Here is an 18429-nt window from a genome sequence, read left to right as displayed (position 1 = left end):
CACTCATATTTGTGAAATAAGTATCTCATACAAACCTAATAGTAAATGAAAATGAACATGCTCTTAATTAAGGCTAGACCTTGTGCAATGAAGGGAAAATGAACACAGTTCATTCATTAGCATATTGGCTTTCTCCCACTTAGGTACATATTAATTACTGGTTCTTGCCTCTGACCTACTGCTGCTGTATGCCTTCATTTTATTCTAATCACCTCCTGTTTTTGAGTATGTTTCTCTGCTTCTTCTCTCTTTCTCTATCTCCCTCTCGAAATAGCTGTCCTGAAAGCACTTCGACAGTTCAGTCATTTTAACATTTTAGCCCTGCTTCTCTTCCTTACTGAAAGGCTTACTCTTTCTCCAGTGATTGCTTCCCACCACAGGCCTATAAAAGCTTTCCTCATCCCCCTTATCGTCTGCTTCATTAATGTGATTTTCTTCTGTTGAATGCCTCTTCTCTTCTGTGGAGCCTTTAAACTACTGAGTGTATTCTGTAAAGTTTCTCTTACTCTATTTTATTTTAATGTGCCACATTTTTTTTTCCTCTGAAACTACATTGCTTCCTGCATTTGGATTATAGAATTTTTCTTTTGAAGCAAATTGTGTTTTTAATTATATCTGGCCTAGTTCCCCATTGTCAGTTCTTCTACCATATGGGAGGTCCCTTGGATTATAGCCCTGGTTTCTTCCCGCCTTATTAGTTTGCTAATCTCTTTCCTTTCCCCATTCTGAGATTTCTTGCCCTCTCTACTCTCATGCTTCTGGAAGCTACTTAGAAGTTTCAGTGGTCTAAGTGAAAATATGTCAGTGTCCCATTTTAGCATATATATGTTCCATTTGTAATTTGTACCCTGCCTGCATCCCAGAGTGATGTGAGGCAAATATGAAAAAGAAAAATATCCACATGCCCAACAGTGCTGTTAAAAATAGGAAGGGATATCAGCAGCTATTTAAAGGAATCTGTAACATAGCATAGTCAACCAACATAAGAAGAACATTCCTGTAAAAAATGAAAGAACATAACATTTTAATTGTGCAGTAGCCTTGCTGTTCTTGACTAGTAGTGGAAGAAAATTGTAATTGTGGTCTGGAAATATTTTTGTAGTAGCAAAAACTACTAACATTACTTCTTACTTTTCTCCTAGAAATTTTTGTCCTAAAATAGAGAACTAAAAGGATTTTTGTTAGTCTCCAATTGTCATCACCACACTCTTTGGCATGACTTTCCCATTTGGGTTTACCACCAAGGCTACCATTTATTGGTGTTTGTGTTACCTCAGTTAGCCCTCTTGGGTGGACAGTGAGATAGATGGTGTTACTCTGTGCTAGAGGTGAAGAAGGAACAGTCTAAGGCGGTAATTGGATCTAAATCACACAGGCAGTTAAGTGGCAGTTAAGAGTTTGAATCCAGGTCTTTCTGAATACTAAGTCCATTCCCTTTCTATTACTCTGTGATGCTTCCTGCTATAAAAATCTCTTGGAAAGAATGACCTCATATTGACCCCTACTTTCAAACTTTGTTCAGTGCAGGTGTTCTTAAATTGGATCCTGGGGTGTGCTTAACACAGTATGCCAGTTTGCACTTGTGTGTGTGTGTGTGTGTAAGATTAAATATTTTCCCATGTTTTACTATTGGACTAAAGTTATGAGGTAGGACTGATTGCCCTTCAGTGTGCTTGGAGGAGTTAGGGGAGAGTTGCATGTGAATGCGTAAGCACTGACCAGCTATGCCTTTCCTTAGCTACAGCAGTTAGCTGCTGCTGTGAGGGAGAAAGATGCTAATATTTATTGAGACTTACAGTTCTTATCTGTTGTCTCAAATAATTCTTCCAACAACCATTGCGGCAAATGGTTTTTGCCTCAAGTTATCAATGAGTGGACTGAGGCACTGAGAATTAAACAAGTTTCTTCCAAGGTCATGGAATGAAACATGGAGTCATCAGTATTCTGTTGATAATGCAGTCTCATCTGACCTCCAAGCCCTTATAGCATGTTCTTGTTTCTATCACAACATGTAATGAAAATTTAAATTTATTGAACTCTTACTGTGTACAAGATACATTTTGCAATATCAATGGATTGTGTAATTTAGTCCTTACATAATAATAGAGTAATAAGCTACATACGTTTGAGTAAATACAGGCAGAATGTTGAAGTAACTTGGCCAGAAGTGGAGAAGAGGCAACAAGTCAGAGCTGGTCTCTACTGAGTCTCCTTTTTCACAGTGTGAAAAAGAATTGAGAATGAGTATAGTGTGGGTCTGTGATTTTGCAGGGCTGTTTAGATACCTACTACTCATGAGGCTTAGCCATGAAGAATTAGTCAGAGATAATCTGTATTTTTAGCTGTTACTAGAGATAACAAATACTCAACCTTTTAATGACCAGTTTGCAAGAATACTTCTTAATCTCAGTCTTTACATTCTTATGCAATCATTTTATTGGTGGTGATCTACTGACTTCCAGCTCCCACACCCAGTAGCCTGCAGTTGGGTGTGGGCTTCTTGGCTTTGTTTTGATCAGATCATGGCTCGGCTTAGCAAGCACAGTGTGGTCCTGAAGTGTCTGATGTTTGCTTTGGCACTGTAACGAAGCATACTCAGCCTGAAATGGAGTGGCCTTGGCACAGTGCAAAGCCAATGCCTTGTATTCTCTTTCAGTGTATGATAGTGCGAACACGGCAGTGCTTCAGTTTGTAATTCTTTGTTTTCCATACAGGTTTATTGCAAGGAAGAAACAGAAGGGTTGAATGTGCTACAGTGAGGATAATTCCAAACCCACATGCCTATTGTTCTTTGGATTTTTCTACTTTGGTTAGGTTGTTTATTTAACAGTATCCCTTTACAGTGAAATAAAACTAAAGAATGAATCATTTGATTTTATTTCCTGATCTTTCCTTAGCTTCCATGATGTGGGATAACTTACTTAACCTCTCTTGGTCTTAGTTTCCTTGTCACAGGATTAGAGATAATCTTTAGTAAGAACCTGGTACAGGCCCAGAACAGTACAGATGTTCAATATAGAGAAGTTGTTATTATAACATGCAAAGTAAAAGCTTGGGATTCTTTTGTTATGTGGTAAATAGTGTTTCCCTGTGGAGTTCTTTGTGCCACTCATATGCAATCTGAGGAAAACAGTGGAATAGTATTTACAATAAGGAAAGATAGACCTTTGTTCTCTGAACAGACACAAGAAGCTCATTGTGTGTCAAGTGGTGACTGCTGCTATTGAAATGGTTTATTTGTATTTTTTTTTCTGTTTCTTTCCTAGGGATTTATTTGTGGCTTTTCAGTAGCAACAGGTGCAGCAGCAAGACTAGTGTCAGGATACGACAGCTATGGAAATATCTGTGGGCAGAAAAATGCAAAGTTGGAAGCAATACCAAACAGTGGCATGGACCATACGCAGCGGAAGTGAGTAGACTTGATGATGGTGAAGAAATGATTGGAGGGGCACAGGGAAAAATTCTGCTTTTCAAAAACTGCTTCAAAGATAATATCTTACTGAATATAATTTTATATGACTCTTGGTATTTTCAGTTTTTCTTTAATGTACTCTTGAATCATTCCTGTTTTCAGCTTACAAATTTTGTCCAAGAACCGAAATTAGCTGCCATGTCAAATGATTTACCAATTAGGATTTAATGGGTAAAGGCTTGATTTGAAAGAATGACTTTTATCTTCCATTTTCTCAGTAAAGTTTTTAGGTTGCACATTAAGTTTTAACTGAGAAAATAAGTACTTTTTTCCCTGTAAGATTATTCTTGATGACAGTCAGAGGGATGATAATAGATTTTGAAATGCTGAAATGATTAGGAAATATGATGTGATGCATCATGTAAAAACGTTAGTTTTCAGTTTTTAAGGGTTGCATTTTCCTTGCCAGACTTTAAAATTTGCGTTGAATTCTCAATATTCATCTTTTAGATGCCATGAAATTCCTAAATTGTATTTTTTTGGAGGAGCTGTAATTTCATTTCTAATACCTATGGGAAAAATATTTCATCTAGTAGGTTTGTGAGTGATGCCAACATATTTGATTAACCTGTATATTTATGTCCATATTACACTGATAGACATTTCAATTATTGATTTAGATCTTCAGAAATAACAAAGCTAATTTTAAGGTAACAGGTTAACCAATACAATTAAAGAAGTCTCTAGGAAAAGCCTAAATAAAAATATATTTTAGGTTATGTAAAGTATTTTCCAGGACTTTATTACATAGCAATTATGCTTATTATTATATAAGTCTGTTGGTTAAGCCTGTGCTGCTCTTGGAAAGTATAAGATTAATTTGATAATTTCACAAACTTGAGAAACAAATCAGTTGATCATTTCTCAGAGCTTTTCCACTCTTTGGTGGAAGTAAAATTTTCACTGACAATAGTGATTTAGATGAGCTGTCATAGTCATCAATGTATTATGCACCCTCAGCTAAGGGTAACAAAGGCATAGAGATATTGATGCAAATTTCTGAGGGTCACCTGACTAGGAGGCAACTGAGTATCCACTGCAAATTATAAGTTTTCCTTCTATTTTTTTTAAATAACATTTATTTAAAAGGTAAGCAAACCACAAACACACATTCCCCAAGAGTGAGCTTGGGGAGCAGGGAGGGAAAAGGTAGAGAGAGAACTTTTTCTGCCTTCCGCAGGAACAGAGGGCCCACCTTCTTCTCTCCCTGTTGCCAGGCTCCTTATGAGCCCAAAAAGGGGAGTGGTCCCAGTTGAGAGGGAGTACATTCTGGGGAAGAAATTATTTGATTAACAGGTAGTTAAATAGTGTGTGTGGCTTCCAGCTCATGACCCTAAGGTAGCTATCTACTTGTTCCTTTCATTTCCTCTTCAGATTTCTGACCCTTAATCTAAGACTTACTGAAGGAAGAAGATTCATCACATTTTCTATAGCTACTTCCTACTGATTAGGGGTGTAGATCTTGGAAATCACTCTCTTCTCCTCTAATTGGTCCAGCTCATGATAATTTCCAGTCAGTGCCAATGGCTGTGAGCCCTGCAACGTCGTTGTTACTCTGAGAAATAGTTGACCTCTGAAACAGACAAATTTATCAATCCATATGAGCAAAATTAGAAAGAAACGAATTACAGGTGGAGTACTTTTTCAGAAGGGAAGATTGTATTTTGCTATTTCCCAAATACTGGGTGGTAATGCAGATTGTAAAACCATCCAGCTTGAGCCTAAAGACTTCTAATTCCTCTTTCAATACATACTACCATTAGAGTAGAGCTGACAAATTACAACAATCACTGTGCAGGCTTCTCCTTGTTCAATTAGTCTGTATCCTAAGGCCTGTAGGTTGTCCATGAGCTGTTTTGGACAATGTCCACAGAAGGAGAGACAAAGATCTTTTGTCCTCTGGTTCACTCACCAGGTAGCTGCAGTGGCCGGAAATGAGCCAATCCAGAGCCAAGAGCCAGGAGCTTTTTCTAGGTTTCCTGTGTGGGTACAGGATCCCAAGGATTTGGGCCATCCTTTACTGCTTTCCCAGGCCATAGCAGGGAGTTGTATTGGAAAGTGGAGCAGCCCAGAAATGAACCAGTGCCCATATGGGATCCCAGCATTTGCAAGGTGAAGATTTAGCCACCAAGCCATTGCACTGAGCCCAAACTTTTCTTTTGATAGATACTTGCAGGCTTTCAGACAAATAAAAAGTTTGCTTCAGGAAATTAACATAAATGTGAGACCTGTGTGTTATTCTTTTGTGGCAAGACCACCTTACTTTTTAAATTTATTTACTTTCTCTTTTTAAATCATTGTAGAGTCATCAAAATTTCAAAAATAGCGCAGAATTCTGCATCTCTTTGTTTTATGTAGGTGACATCTGTTTAATGCTGTTGACATGTGCCGAAACTAGAATATCGCCATTTAGATAAGTGAAGAGAAGAGGAGTAGGCCTCTTCCTTCTGAACCATTGTTCGCTTGATTCATTGTTATGGCACTCCTAATGGCTTCGTGAAGTCTCCAAGCACATCCTCACCATAAGGGCTGTGTCAGCACCACTTTTCACACTTAAACTTGCAGCAGCCCATCTGGTCACAAAACAGATTGCAAACCCTTGGATGGTGCCGTGTACATTTTGAGCCCCTTGGAAAGAGAACTTGCTGTCATTTTAAGGAAGTGATTTTTTTTTTCTTTTTGAATACTTAGTGTGGTCAAAATTTATTCGTGTATGGCTTCAGAGGGCATGGTTTCTTGGGTATAGCTATTTCTTAATTCCTGTACATATGTAAAATTTATTTCCAATCTACTTTATCTCTGCATTATAACTTTTTAGCACCAGTCCATCCAAATATTTCTGCCTATAAGTGGTAATTTTTAAAGCGAATGGTACATTTTTTTAGCATGTCTTTCTCAGGTAAGTAATAATATTTAGATTTGTGTTTGTTACCGTTTTTTCCTCCCTTCTTTCTCTTTCCAGATTAATTGACTTTCATCTTTTACACTGATTTCCTCACATTTCTTTGGCTTCATTATAAACTATGGGCTCTTCCATTTCTGTATTTTTAAACCTGTGTTTAAAGGCCTTTACCTTGCCCTGACCTTAATAATTTTCTCCCTCAGCCCCTAGTAGAGTTCCTGCTACCCACTAGGACCTTAGCACATACTTGTTGAACAAACCCACAAAAGAGTTATGTAAGGTATTAAATACAACTCTTCCTTGCCCTCCCTTTTATAACATGAGTAAATTTTACTCATCCTCAACTCCTAGTATCACTGTCATACCCCGGAGAAGTCACTTTTCAGCTCAAAATTTAAACCAGATAGGAAAAAGTATTCTTTCATTGTGTGCTGTATTATGTGTAGTTATATGTTTGCTTTTTCATTTTTGTTGTGCAGATGCCTTGTAAATCCCATGAGAGAAGGTTAGTCTGTTTTATTCAGGGACTAGTTCAGTCCTGCATATATGGGCACATATGTAAATGATTGTTGAGTGGGTGTATAAATTTATTCCTGTAGAATAGGTTCTAACAAGTGAACTATTAAGTCTGAGGTTCTGAATGCTTTAAGATTATTAATGTGTATTGCCCTCCATAAAAGACTATTCCATTTATATTCTCACCAACAGTGTTTAAGATTACTTTATCTTTGCTAGTATTACTAGGTCTTATTCTTTGCTAATGTGGTAGACCAAGAATGGTATTTCATGGTTTTAATTCACATGTCGTTGATTATTAAAGAATATGAACCTTTTTCCCTCCACATGTTTATTAGCTCTCAGGAAGACTGTTGTGCTAACAAATCTATTCTTGGTCTTGTCTCTAATCCCTGCATCCTTCGTATTGTGATAGGATTAAGTTCTTCGACACAGGGCTTTTATTTTGTCATTTTCCTGTTCAAGAGCCTTTCCTTTAGTGTTGATATCAATAGTGTCAAAGGTGAGCCCGCCCAGCCCTGCCGCTGCAGGACTCCCACAGTCTGAACCCATTTCACCTGTTCAGTCAGCTCTTATGTTCCTCAGTGTGATTTTATTGTTGTCCTTGACATTCAATTGATGCTACTTAAATGCTGTTCTTTCTACCTATCTGCCAATCTGAATTTGTGAAACACTTGGGGTGAATCTCATAGTGTAAGCTCTTCATGAAACATTTTAAAACCAGTCGTAGCCTCTACTGAGCATCCTTTACTTTGATTACTTGAATTTTCCTGACCTGGTTGTTATCTTATTGCCTTCTGTTTTCTAATTATATTGTATGTTTTTCATCTGTCTGTATTAGTTATCCATTGTTAGGTAACAATATAAGTTAGGAGTATAGAAGAAGACATAATTTCTATCTCAGTTTCTGTGATTCAGGAATCTGGATGGTCTTAGCTTTATAGTCTCTTACTAGGTTCTTGTCAGGTTGTCAGCTACGTAACAGGAGGTGAAGGTCCCCTTGCAAGCTCATACAATTATTAATAGCATGACATTCCTTGAGAACTACTGACTTAGGTCCTTGCCACTGCCAACCTCAGTGCATGCTACCCAGGCTTTCCTTAATCGGGGCCAACAGGAAGGAGCATCAGGATGATCTATTAGCAGGTTGGAAGCTATGGTCTTAAGCAGTGTGACCAAGGAAGTGGTGTCTGCCACCTTTGCCATCTGCTAGTTGGAAGAAAATTGCAAGTGCCATGTAAACACAAGAAGGAACTATGTAAGGTCAGGAACAGTGAGAGCTGTGAATAATGGGGCCATTTTAGAGTTTTTCTCTCTGGGCCTGACAGCGTGGCCTAGTGGCTAAAAAGTCCTCGCCTTGAACGCGCTGGGATCCCATATGGTCACTGGTTCTAATCCCGGCAGATCCACTTCCTATCCAGCTCCGTGCTTGTGGCGTGGGAAAGTGGTTGAGGATGGCCCAAAACAAAGCTTTGGGACCCTGCACCCATGTGGGATACCCAAAAGCAGTTCCTGGCTCCTGGCTTCGGATTGGCACAGCACTGGCCATTGTGCTCACTTGGGGAGTGAATCATCAGACGAAAGATCTTCCTTTCTATCTTTCCTCCTCTCTGTATATCTGACTTTGTAATAAAAAAAACAAATCTTTCAAAAAAAAATAGAGTTTGTCTCTCTGGAACACCAACTTGGAGCACCTACGAGTTAGTTAATAAGAACTTGTTTAATTGCAGTCAGTAATAAAGGAAGGGAGGAAAGTCAGTAGAGAAATAGGAAGGGGAACCTTTGACATTTATTATTTAACCAGAATAATTCATTGCCAGATGTCTATAGGAATCCTATTAGAAGGACAAGTGTTTGGCCTCTCAGTGATTAAGATGCCACTTTGCATTCCTTGTTGTAGTGATGGGATTCAAGTCCTGACTCCATTCATGTTTCCATAACACCCCAAGAAGTGACAGGTGGCTCAAGTGGAAGCATATTCTGCGCTCTCGACTTGCCAGCTCTCAAACTCTGTCCTCTGTTTTTATCTGCCTCTTTCTCTGCCTCTCAGATAAAATTAATAAAATTTTTTTAAAGAAGAAACCTATTAATAGTAAAGAAAAGGGTCCAGAATAATAACTTAGTGGCTAAATTCTCACTTTGCACATACCAGGATCCTACATGGGTGCCGGTTCATGTCCTAGCAGCTCCACTTCCCTTCCAGCTCCCTGCTTATAACCTGGAAAAGCAGTGGAGGACAACCCAAAGCCTTGGGACCCTGCACCGGCGTGGGAAACCCAGAAGAAGTTCTTGACTCCTGGCTTCAGATCAGCTCAGCACCAGCCTTTGCGGCCACTTAGGGAGTAAGACAGCAGATGGAAATCTTCCACTCTGTCTCTCCTTCTCTCTGTATGTATGCTTTCCCAATAAAGAAATATCTTTTTTAAATTGTTCAGAAAAATAGCAAAGAAAAAGTATTTCAATTTCTCATTGTTCTAAATTGTAGTGTATTGTTTTTCTCTAATATTTTTGACCAGACAGTATATTTACTATAGTACTAAAGATGCATAGAGAAATAATGCACAGTATTTTTATTTTAAGGCACAGAAAACCCCTAGCTTCAAAGGAATTATGTTCCCAAGGTTGATTTTCAAGTTGACTACTTGAGATGCCTAAAACTTTTTTTTTCCATCAAAATTATGCTATAGATAAGATTTTTGGGTTTGATCAACAAAATGCCAAAAGTAAGAGGCATTTTTAGACTATCTAATGTGTAACTTCTATAAAGTGTCCCATCAAATGTTTGTATCAACCAAGCCACCCTCAAATGAGTTAGAATTACTTTATATCCAAACTGTTTCTACTAATACTTGTAAGCCTCATTGGCAATTGCAAAACCTATCTTGTGCCAATTGTCTACTGCACACTATAGATGTGTAAATAGAATCTATAAGCAGCCTTGAAGTGAAATATCAGGTTTTTTTAAAAGTTATTATTACAAGTCTTCCCAGAAAGGAAAATTCCCATGTTCCGTATCAGATTCTACAGACTAGGAATGGTCTCATTTATTTCTCAGATACCTGTATCATAGGTATGGAGAATGTTCTGGAGGTGAGAGGGGTAAAGGTCTAGTTTTGCACACCTTTTAGACAATATGGACCGAGAGAGAGGGTTGAGGTGGAGGAGCAGTGACTCTACGACAGGCATTGCCATGTCCTAGACGCCTGGAGTATGAGAGGGCATGACAGGTTGATGACTGTGGTTTCTCGTGTGAAGCCAAGTGTGAGAACATAACTTCTACGTAACAAAACCTTCTAATTTTTGGTTTTGGGTGTTGTACTGCTGTGTGAACTCTAGTTGTCTGCAAACAATGCTAACACAGAATTTAGTGTCCACTTACTTTGATACTCTGAGAGTTTTGTGCATATCATACGAATATTGATTTTTTTTCCCAGTGGTATATACATATATTTTACGCACATCTGGTTTTCTTTATTTTTTTCCCTCTCTAAACAGCCAGTTTAGTCTTAGTTATGTTTAAGGCCTGTAGACCTAAAATGTCTCTCAAATTTCAAATATGCTGCATTAGCAGATATAAAGGAAGTCGAGGTCAGAGGATGATGTGATGGCCTCCATGTTGGAGTCAGTCTGTGGTGCAGGCCTTTTGAGACCTTTTCATATTTTCTGCATAAGCTGAAGAGTCCCTCGTGAGAACACAGTCAGAGTGTGAGTTTTACTTCTTTTCTTCCTCGTTGTTCCCCAGAAGCTCCAGTTTAGAATGTTTATGCTATATGGGTCCTTGAGACCATTCAGCATCTTCATGTTACAAGGTAAGGACCTGGGATGTAGGGAACATGAGCAACTTGATGCAGACAGGCAATGGCTGACTGTCTCTGCTCTCCCGGTCAGTCCAGGCACTGGCATATGGATCATACAGTCTCTGGAAGCTTCTTGAACTGGTTATGATTTCCCACTTTTCAGATCTTTCCCTCCCAACATTTGAAGATAGAAGCTTTAAGGGAAACATGAAACGGACCAGTTATATAGAGATACAACTAAAGAAATTTTGAAAGGAACCAAAGCCTCTGTACAATCTATGAAGGCTTTGAATAATTTGAAAGCAATCATTTGTTTCTTGCTCTGTCAGATAAAGAATATAAATTATTATGACCTGCATTATCTTTATTGCATAGTTGGGTACTTTTACAACTTTTTATTTTAAATATTTAGTGAAAGACACCTAGTTTCAAATTGAGGTTATTTTTTTAGTAAGCTAACAATTTTTATTTAATTAATTTTTTTAAGGTTTATTTATTTTTATTAGAAAGTCAGATTTACAGAGAGAAGGAGAGTTAGAGAGAAAGATGTTCTACCCTCTACCTGGTGGTTTACTTTGAAATGGCTGCCATGGCCAGAGCTGAGCAGATCTGAAGCCAGGAGCCAGAAGCTTCTTCCTGGTCTTCCATGTGGGTACAGGTCCCCAAGGGTTTGGGCCATCCTTGACTGCTTTCCCAGGCCACAAGCAGGGAGCTGGAAGAGAAGTGGAACAGCCAGGATATGAACTGGTACCCATTTGGGATGCCAGTGGTGCATGCAAGGTGAGGACTTTAGCCACTAGGCTGCCACACTGGATCCAGAGTTTTTATTTTTAGAGAAATTCAGACTTTAGCAGGTCTCTGACTGGGCCCATCCCAATGATTGCTTGTTATATTTTTAACTTCTGTAAAGAATTATTTGGGGAATTGGTAGTCATATTATACCATTACTTTTGTGTTCAATCTGTTAGTTATTTGTAAACTTTCTTGACCTATGAAATAATATTTAACAATTTTAGGAAAAAATATTTTCTTTTGTCTGTGTGTAAAACATAGTTCTTGGGCCCGGCACCGTGACCTAGCGGCTAAAGTCCTCACTTTGAACGCCCCGGGATCCCATATGGGTGCCAGTTCTAATCCCAGCTGCTCCACTTCCCATCCAGCTCCCTGCTTGTGGCCTGGGAAAGCAGTCAAGGATAGCCCAAAGCTTTGGGACCCTGCACCTATGTGGGAGACCTGGAAGAAGTTCCTGGCTCCTGGCTTCAGATCGGCATATCGGCCATTGTGCTCACTTGGGGAGTGAATCATTGGACGGAAGATCTTTCTTTCTGTCTCTCCTCCTCTCTGTATATCTGCCTTTCCAATAAATAAATAAATCTTTAAAAAAAAAACACATAGTTCTTGTGAAGACTTTGAAAGGAGCTTCCAAATCTTGTTAGCTGTGCATAGCTGTCTCTGGGAAACAGAAAGAACAGAACAAAAAAAATGTAAGAATATTTGCTAAAATGCTTGCTCTGAGAATCCTTTTATTGCCTGAAGAAGTCCTTCATGTTCCTCAGGTTATAATTTATTTCTCTTACTGCCAATGACTTAAGTTGGGTTGCTACTTACTGAATGAATATGATTCAGCATTCTTGAATATTGTGCTTGTTATTCTGCTTAACCCTCAGCAAGCATTGAAAATGAATTGCATGCTAGGGACCGCTAGTAGGAATAGTGAAATAAGGAAATAGTCTAAATGATGAAAGAGTTTTGGCTAGATTCATTCATTCATTCATAAGCCATATCTTTTCACCATCTTCTTTGGGGTAGGCTCTTGAAATTATACACTTGAGAATGCTCATTTTGGGCAGAAAACAGGACTTATCATGCAATCTCAAAATTATTACAACTATAGCAAGTATTAGAGATGTGGAGATTAAGAGAGGTTATAGAAGACTGACCAAGTCTGAGACATTATGGAGCTAGTAAAAATGATGTTGAGATGGAAGTCCTTGCATAAAATAGCTGCATAAACTTGTTAAGGAAAAAAATACATTTTAAGGCACCACATGAAGCATGATGTATGTATACACACACAGAGATAGGAAAATATGTAAGGGCATGAGAATATTAAAGTGACCATCTAGTGATTTATAATGGCTCCTATTTTCTTTTTTACACATATTTTTTCTATAGTAAATGTATATATTAACTGAGTAATGAAAAGCATTGAAAAAATAAAATGCATTTATAGTTGCTGTCCTTACACAACTTGCATTCTATTAAGACAAATAACAGAAAGTTATTACAGTGCAATGTGGAGCATCTTGTGAAAGTATTGTCAGTCAAAAACTTGATAAATCCATTTCCTGGGTTTATTATAGCAAGCTGCTTGGGAGAGAAAAGTAAGGCAGTTTGCTGGTATGACTGGTACCAGATCTGTATTCACTTTCTTTTGTTGTTACTAATTTCCAAAATTAACAGCTTCAAACAGCCTACTTGTATGAATCCAAAGTCTGTGCACAGCATAACTTAGCTGATTTTCTGCTCCAGGTAGCACGAGGCTAAAAGCCTGGGGTCAGCAGGGCTGTGATGCTTTGCTTGGGCTGCTGGGAATGAATACTCTTCCAAGCTCCTTGAGGTGTTAGCACAATTCAGATCCTTTTGACTGCATGACTAAGGACAGTGCTTTAGAGCCCCAGCTGGGTAAATGGGATGGAACTTCAGGACAGGGCCTGCCTTCAGTCTGGTAGAATCAAGTGATGTAAATATTGGTCTGTGGAAGGAGGGAGAGTACATGTAAGGATGATTGGAGAAAAGTGAGCAAAGAGAGGATCATGTGGGTTTGGGGGCCAAGAAGTGGTGAGACTGAAACTCTAATTGGAATGCCAAACTTGGTTCTCACTGGATGAAGTATGTGGGCTGGATTTGGAGGTGGGAAATCTCTGGACTAAGCTAAAGCCAGGTGAAGACAGGCACACACAGGAAGGAGGTCCTGGCTCCACTCCTGGTGGTACAGAAGGTTAGAAGAACAGAGGTAGCACAGTTACACACTGCACTAATGCTTGGATTTCACGGAGTGCTCTATCTGCTTGTTGTTGAGGAGCTCCAACAGATCGCTTGCTTGTTGTGACACTAAGGGATAGGTTTGAACAGCTGGAGATTCTCTAAAGCTTTTGAGAACTTAGGGCTTTGCCGTGAAAGAAAATACTTTGTTTCTTGCCAGAAATTTTGATGCCAATGTTAACTAGCTTACTATCTCTCCTAATTTAACTTAAATTTTAAAAAATAACAGCCTAGATAGATGCCTAACCTGAAGTTGCATTTGTAAACACACTTTCTCCTGAGTTTACATGCACTCAGAAACAGCAGCATTCAGACGTTGTCATCAGAAACTTGCTGTACTATTTGTATAATTTTTGTTTTCTCAGGGAAAATGTTAGCATTGTAAAAATAACAGCAAAATATTTAGAAGGCAGATTTATGGAGGCATCTTTCAGAAATAATTTTTGTGATCATTCTACACTCTAGCCTGATTTTATTGAACTTTTTCTAAACATACTATCTGTATATTAGTGTAATTCTGCCACTATGGAAAATACTGCTAGCAGTTTGAAAGAAGATATCTAACTATATACTTTAGACAATGTAAGAGTTAAAAAGTCAAAATATTATGTAGATTCTAAGCAGGGAAATGAAAAGCTACTTAAAAGAATAAGATGACTTAGGTCACATAAGCCAGCCAAAGAAAGACAAATATTGTGTGATCTCACTTGTATGTGAAAACAAAGAAAATTAGTCTCACAGGAGCAGAGAACAGAATTGATAATTACCAGATATTGATGTGGTGAAAGCAAAGGGGGGATTGTATAGTTAATTGCTGGGTATTAAGTTCTAAGTAGAAAAGAGGAATAAGTTTCTGTATTCTATTACCCAGCAAGGTGACCATAATTATCAATAATATATTGTATATTTCATAATTGGTAGAAGAGAGGTTTTAAAAAACTTCCCACCCGAAGAAATTATACTAATACGGAGTGATGTTTCTGCTAGTTACTGATTTGATCATTACTTAAATATACATCTATTGAAACATCAAAAATAAATAAAGGGAAGCAACTTACACAAAGAGATTATATGTATGTAGGTAGGCCATGATGGGATGGTTGGTTTTCCATCTGTGTTGCACTGGCTATGTGTATTTGTCATCTTAGTTAAAACAGCTGATACATACCTCATTCTAATGTCTCACTGATTGAGTTGGTTCCAGGTTTACTTGGAATCTATGGAGATTTTTAGATGCTTTTGCCATTGTACTAAAGCTCACCCTTGTGTCATAATTTGGGTAATTGTTAATCACATCAACTATAAATTTTGTTCTGTTCAGTTTACCACCTGTTTATATTTATCTGAATGTGAGAGTTGAGAGCAACTCAAAAGTGCACATGACCAACTTGTGTGTGATGCCAATTGCAAGCTCAGAGGTTCATAGAACACCCTTACGTTCAAGAGTCTGCCAGAAAGACTCACAGAATCTACTGAAAGCAATCTACTGCAGCCATCACTGTGTTTTATTATGGGGAAAGAATACAAGAATGAAATGAGCCAAAAACAGGAGTGCATCAGAGGGAGCGCCTATTTTACTTAGTGGGAGAGATGAATAAGGTGGAATCAGAGCACATTACTGGCCTTGATGTGTTACAGTACAGAAAGTGTGACCAACTTGGCATGATTACCTGAACCTAGGACCCCGACTTCATTGTGAACAACTCCTTTGGTCAACTTATTGTAAGTTAATATCATATGACCCAAAATTCTCATTGTACATGTTATGCTTTTTAGAGTGGTCAGTTCTAGCTGACCACTATTATTTAGTATGGTCCACCTCCACCCTAAATCATGTGGCTAGAATCTGTGCTATGACCCAGAATCCCCAAGTTAGCAAAGGTACTCCAGTACACACACACGCACACACACACACACACACACACACACACACACACACACACACACACTCTCAATCCAGGTCTTCCATATGGTGGGCAGGGACCCAGCTACCAGAGTAAGCCTCTGCCTGCCCTTCAGGGTGCAAATTAAGCAGGAAAGTGGACTCCAAAGTAGGATTGAGTGTCAAACTCCAATAGTCTTGTAGGGGATGGAAATGTCTCAAGCTATGACTTTGCTGCTGTACCCAGCAGCACCTCCAAATTCAATCAGCATAGGACCACTTTCTCTCCCAGGCATTATTACTTTCTGAACCAAGGATCTAGTGATGACGAATTAACCAAATATCTCTGCCCTCTTGGACCTGATGATCTACTGATAGAAATCGATGATGGCCAGAGAAATAAGTAAAACATACAGAATGTGAGTGTGAATGGTAAGGAGAAACACAGCAGTGGAGAGGGAGACGATGCATTAGAGTAGAGCTGACATTTTAGACAGAATGCCCAGAGCAGGCATCACAGAAGTGACTTGCGAGTAAAGGCTTGAAAAAAGTGAAGGAATAAGGCCTGTTGTTCTCTAGAGAAAAGCTGCTCCAGGCAGACACACAGTGCAGAGGCCCCAAGGTGAGAGTGTGCCAGACTGTTTGAGGAACAGAAAGCAGACCAGTGGGAGATGAGGTCAAGCCGGTAAACATTTTGTCAGTATTGCTGTCTTAATCTGATCCCTGGGCTGCCTTCACAGTTTTCACTTGTTCTCAGCTCTCGGTGCTGTGGATTACCAGAAAGGCCTATGAGGCTTTCTCTTCTTAGCGGGTACCTGTAAATCTGGGGCTACGGGAGCGCTGGCAAAGGCGCTGCTGTGCCAGTTCCAGTTCTGCTGCCTCTTCAGGGAATGTGAGCTGTGACCGTAGGTTTTTATTTTTAACATGGTACCTCTTTCTCAGGAGATTATTACCTCTTCCTCAGTGGTATTAGGAAAGCTATAAGGAAGAGGCATGTCCCTGGGTTTCCCACAGCTCACTTCTGTCCTCTTTGCCTGTTTTCTTATGTTATATTATTCTGTGTGCTGTTGCTGTAGCTGAAACCAGGAGCTAGGAGCTACATCCATGTCTCCCACATGGGTACAGGAAACACAGGTACTTAGGCCATCTTCCAGTACTTTCCGAGGCATATTAGCAGGGAGCTGGATGGGCAGTGGAGAGGCCTGGGCTTGAACCAGTGACCATCTGGGACATTGGCATCCCAGACAGCAGCATAACAGTACTGGTTCCTCAGTGTGAATTTTGGAGGGGCCAGACGGGCTAGCCTTAGCGTAGCCAGAGTCTTGGCAGTGCTGTGAACATAGTACAATGCCTTCAATTACCATCCTCAACAAAATTGTTGTTTTTTCTCTTTTCTCTTTCGCAAAGTTGGAGGTTGACAGAATTATGTGTTTCAGTTAGTTGGATTGGCTTAGTGAGGGTTTCACCGTGTTCATGATGTCTCACAGCCCGTGCAGCATTTGGGTCCTGCCTGGAATGATAGAACTGGACTTGCCTTCCTGGCAGTGCTGCCTTTCCCCAAGACCTTACCCCATGGAGAGGCCTCCTCTAGGCAGAATCCCACTGTCCATGCACTACAGACCCGTGGGGCTCCGTGCAGCCTATATTTAGTACTGCCAGATGCCTCAGCTAGGCTCTGGTGTTTTTCCTTTTGCTATGTGATTCACTAACAGCGGCAATCCTGTGGCAAGGGGCTATAAATTGTAAATTGATACAGAGTAATAATTGGAAAAATGATCAGACTCCATTTTTATTCCCCTCTGGGGAGGACACGTGTCAGGAATCACTAGAGCGGAAGGCAATGGAGCGAGTTTGCAGCCAGCTTTCCGGTGTGAATGCTGCAGCGCTCCCATCCTGATTAGAGAGGAGAGAAGCCAAATTCGGCAGGAGGCGGCCAACAGACCTGGTATCTGCTTGCCACCTTTTGCTCCAAAAAGCCTTGCTGCAGAGAGTTGCCATGGCAGCAGGAGGCAGTTTCACGGCTCCGGCTCATCTCTGGAGCAGCGCTGCTGTGCCGCAGCCGGACCCTCTCTGGCCTCCAACCCAAGGGGCTGGCTCTGGCAGAGTGTCACTGTGCCGGGGTCATTTGAGAGTAAGCTACCTAATGGAGTCGAGCTGTCAGGTACTCCTGGCTATGAGGGTGGCATCCTCCTCTGTCCTCTGCTTCTCCTTGGAGCGTAGCTCTTTGATGTTGCATCCCATCTTTGACCTTATCACGTTATTCGCAGTTGCTTAACTATGCTCTTTCATGCTTCTGTGCTTTTAGACATGCAGTTTCCTCTGCCTAGAGTGTTCCTTTTCCATCTGTCTGGAAAATTCCTACTCACTTTCAAAATGTGGCTTAGGGACTACCTCCGCCTTCGCGCTACCACTAACCTTATCCTCCAGGCAGAAATTATTACATAATTTTCACTGCCATGAGTTGCTTGGTTTTGAAACGACCATATTTTTGTATCTTTTTTCTTTCTCTGGGCCATATGTTATTTGTATCAGGAGTTGTGTTTTTGTGAATTTCATATTTAAAGGACCTAGCCCAGGAGTAAAGACTTAGTCATGTTTGTTGAATGAATGAAGTGTTTTCACGCTTGCTGTATAGAGAACTGTACTATATCGGAGCCAGTGGGATTCTGCTCTGAAGTGTCTTAGGTTTCACCTGATCTTGTCATTCTATTACTCACTCGTCGTTGGTGCGAGAGTATTTACCCAGTTTAAATAGGAAAGAATATCCCCTGGGAGGTGGTGAGGACAGTGTGGCCCCAGGATAGTCACCTGCTTG

General features: G+C 39.8%; 1 protein-coding gene across 4 annotated transcripts in view; it reads left to right on the top strand.

The window, feature by feature from the left end:
- Window positions 1-18429, top strand: part of SLC44A1 (solute carrier family 44 member 1) — a 174986-nt gene that overhangs the window by 58512 nt on the left and 98045 nt on the right. For all 4 annotated transcript variants that reach the window (XM_040963874.1, XM_040963875.1, XM_040963873.1 and 1 more), the window contains exon 3: window positions 3267-3409. In XM_040963874.1, the coding sequence (XP_040819808.1) occupies window positions 3267-3409 (143 nt within the window). The remainder of the gene's footprint in view (window positions 1-3266; window positions 3410-18429) is intronic.

The sequence above is a fragment of the Ochotona curzoniae genome, unplaced genomic scaffold (assembly GCF_017591425.1).
Source record: "Ochotona curzoniae isolate NIBS_2020 unplaced genomic scaffold, NIBS_Ocur_1.0 scaffold_3208, whole genome shotgun sequence".
Classification (NCBI taxonomy): domain Eukaryota; kingdom Metazoa; phylum Chordata; class Mammalia; order Lagomorpha; family Ochotonidae; genus Ochotona; species Ochotona curzoniae.
Note: the sequence above shows the minus strand (reverse complement) of the source record. Positions and strands in the feature narration are given on the sequence as shown.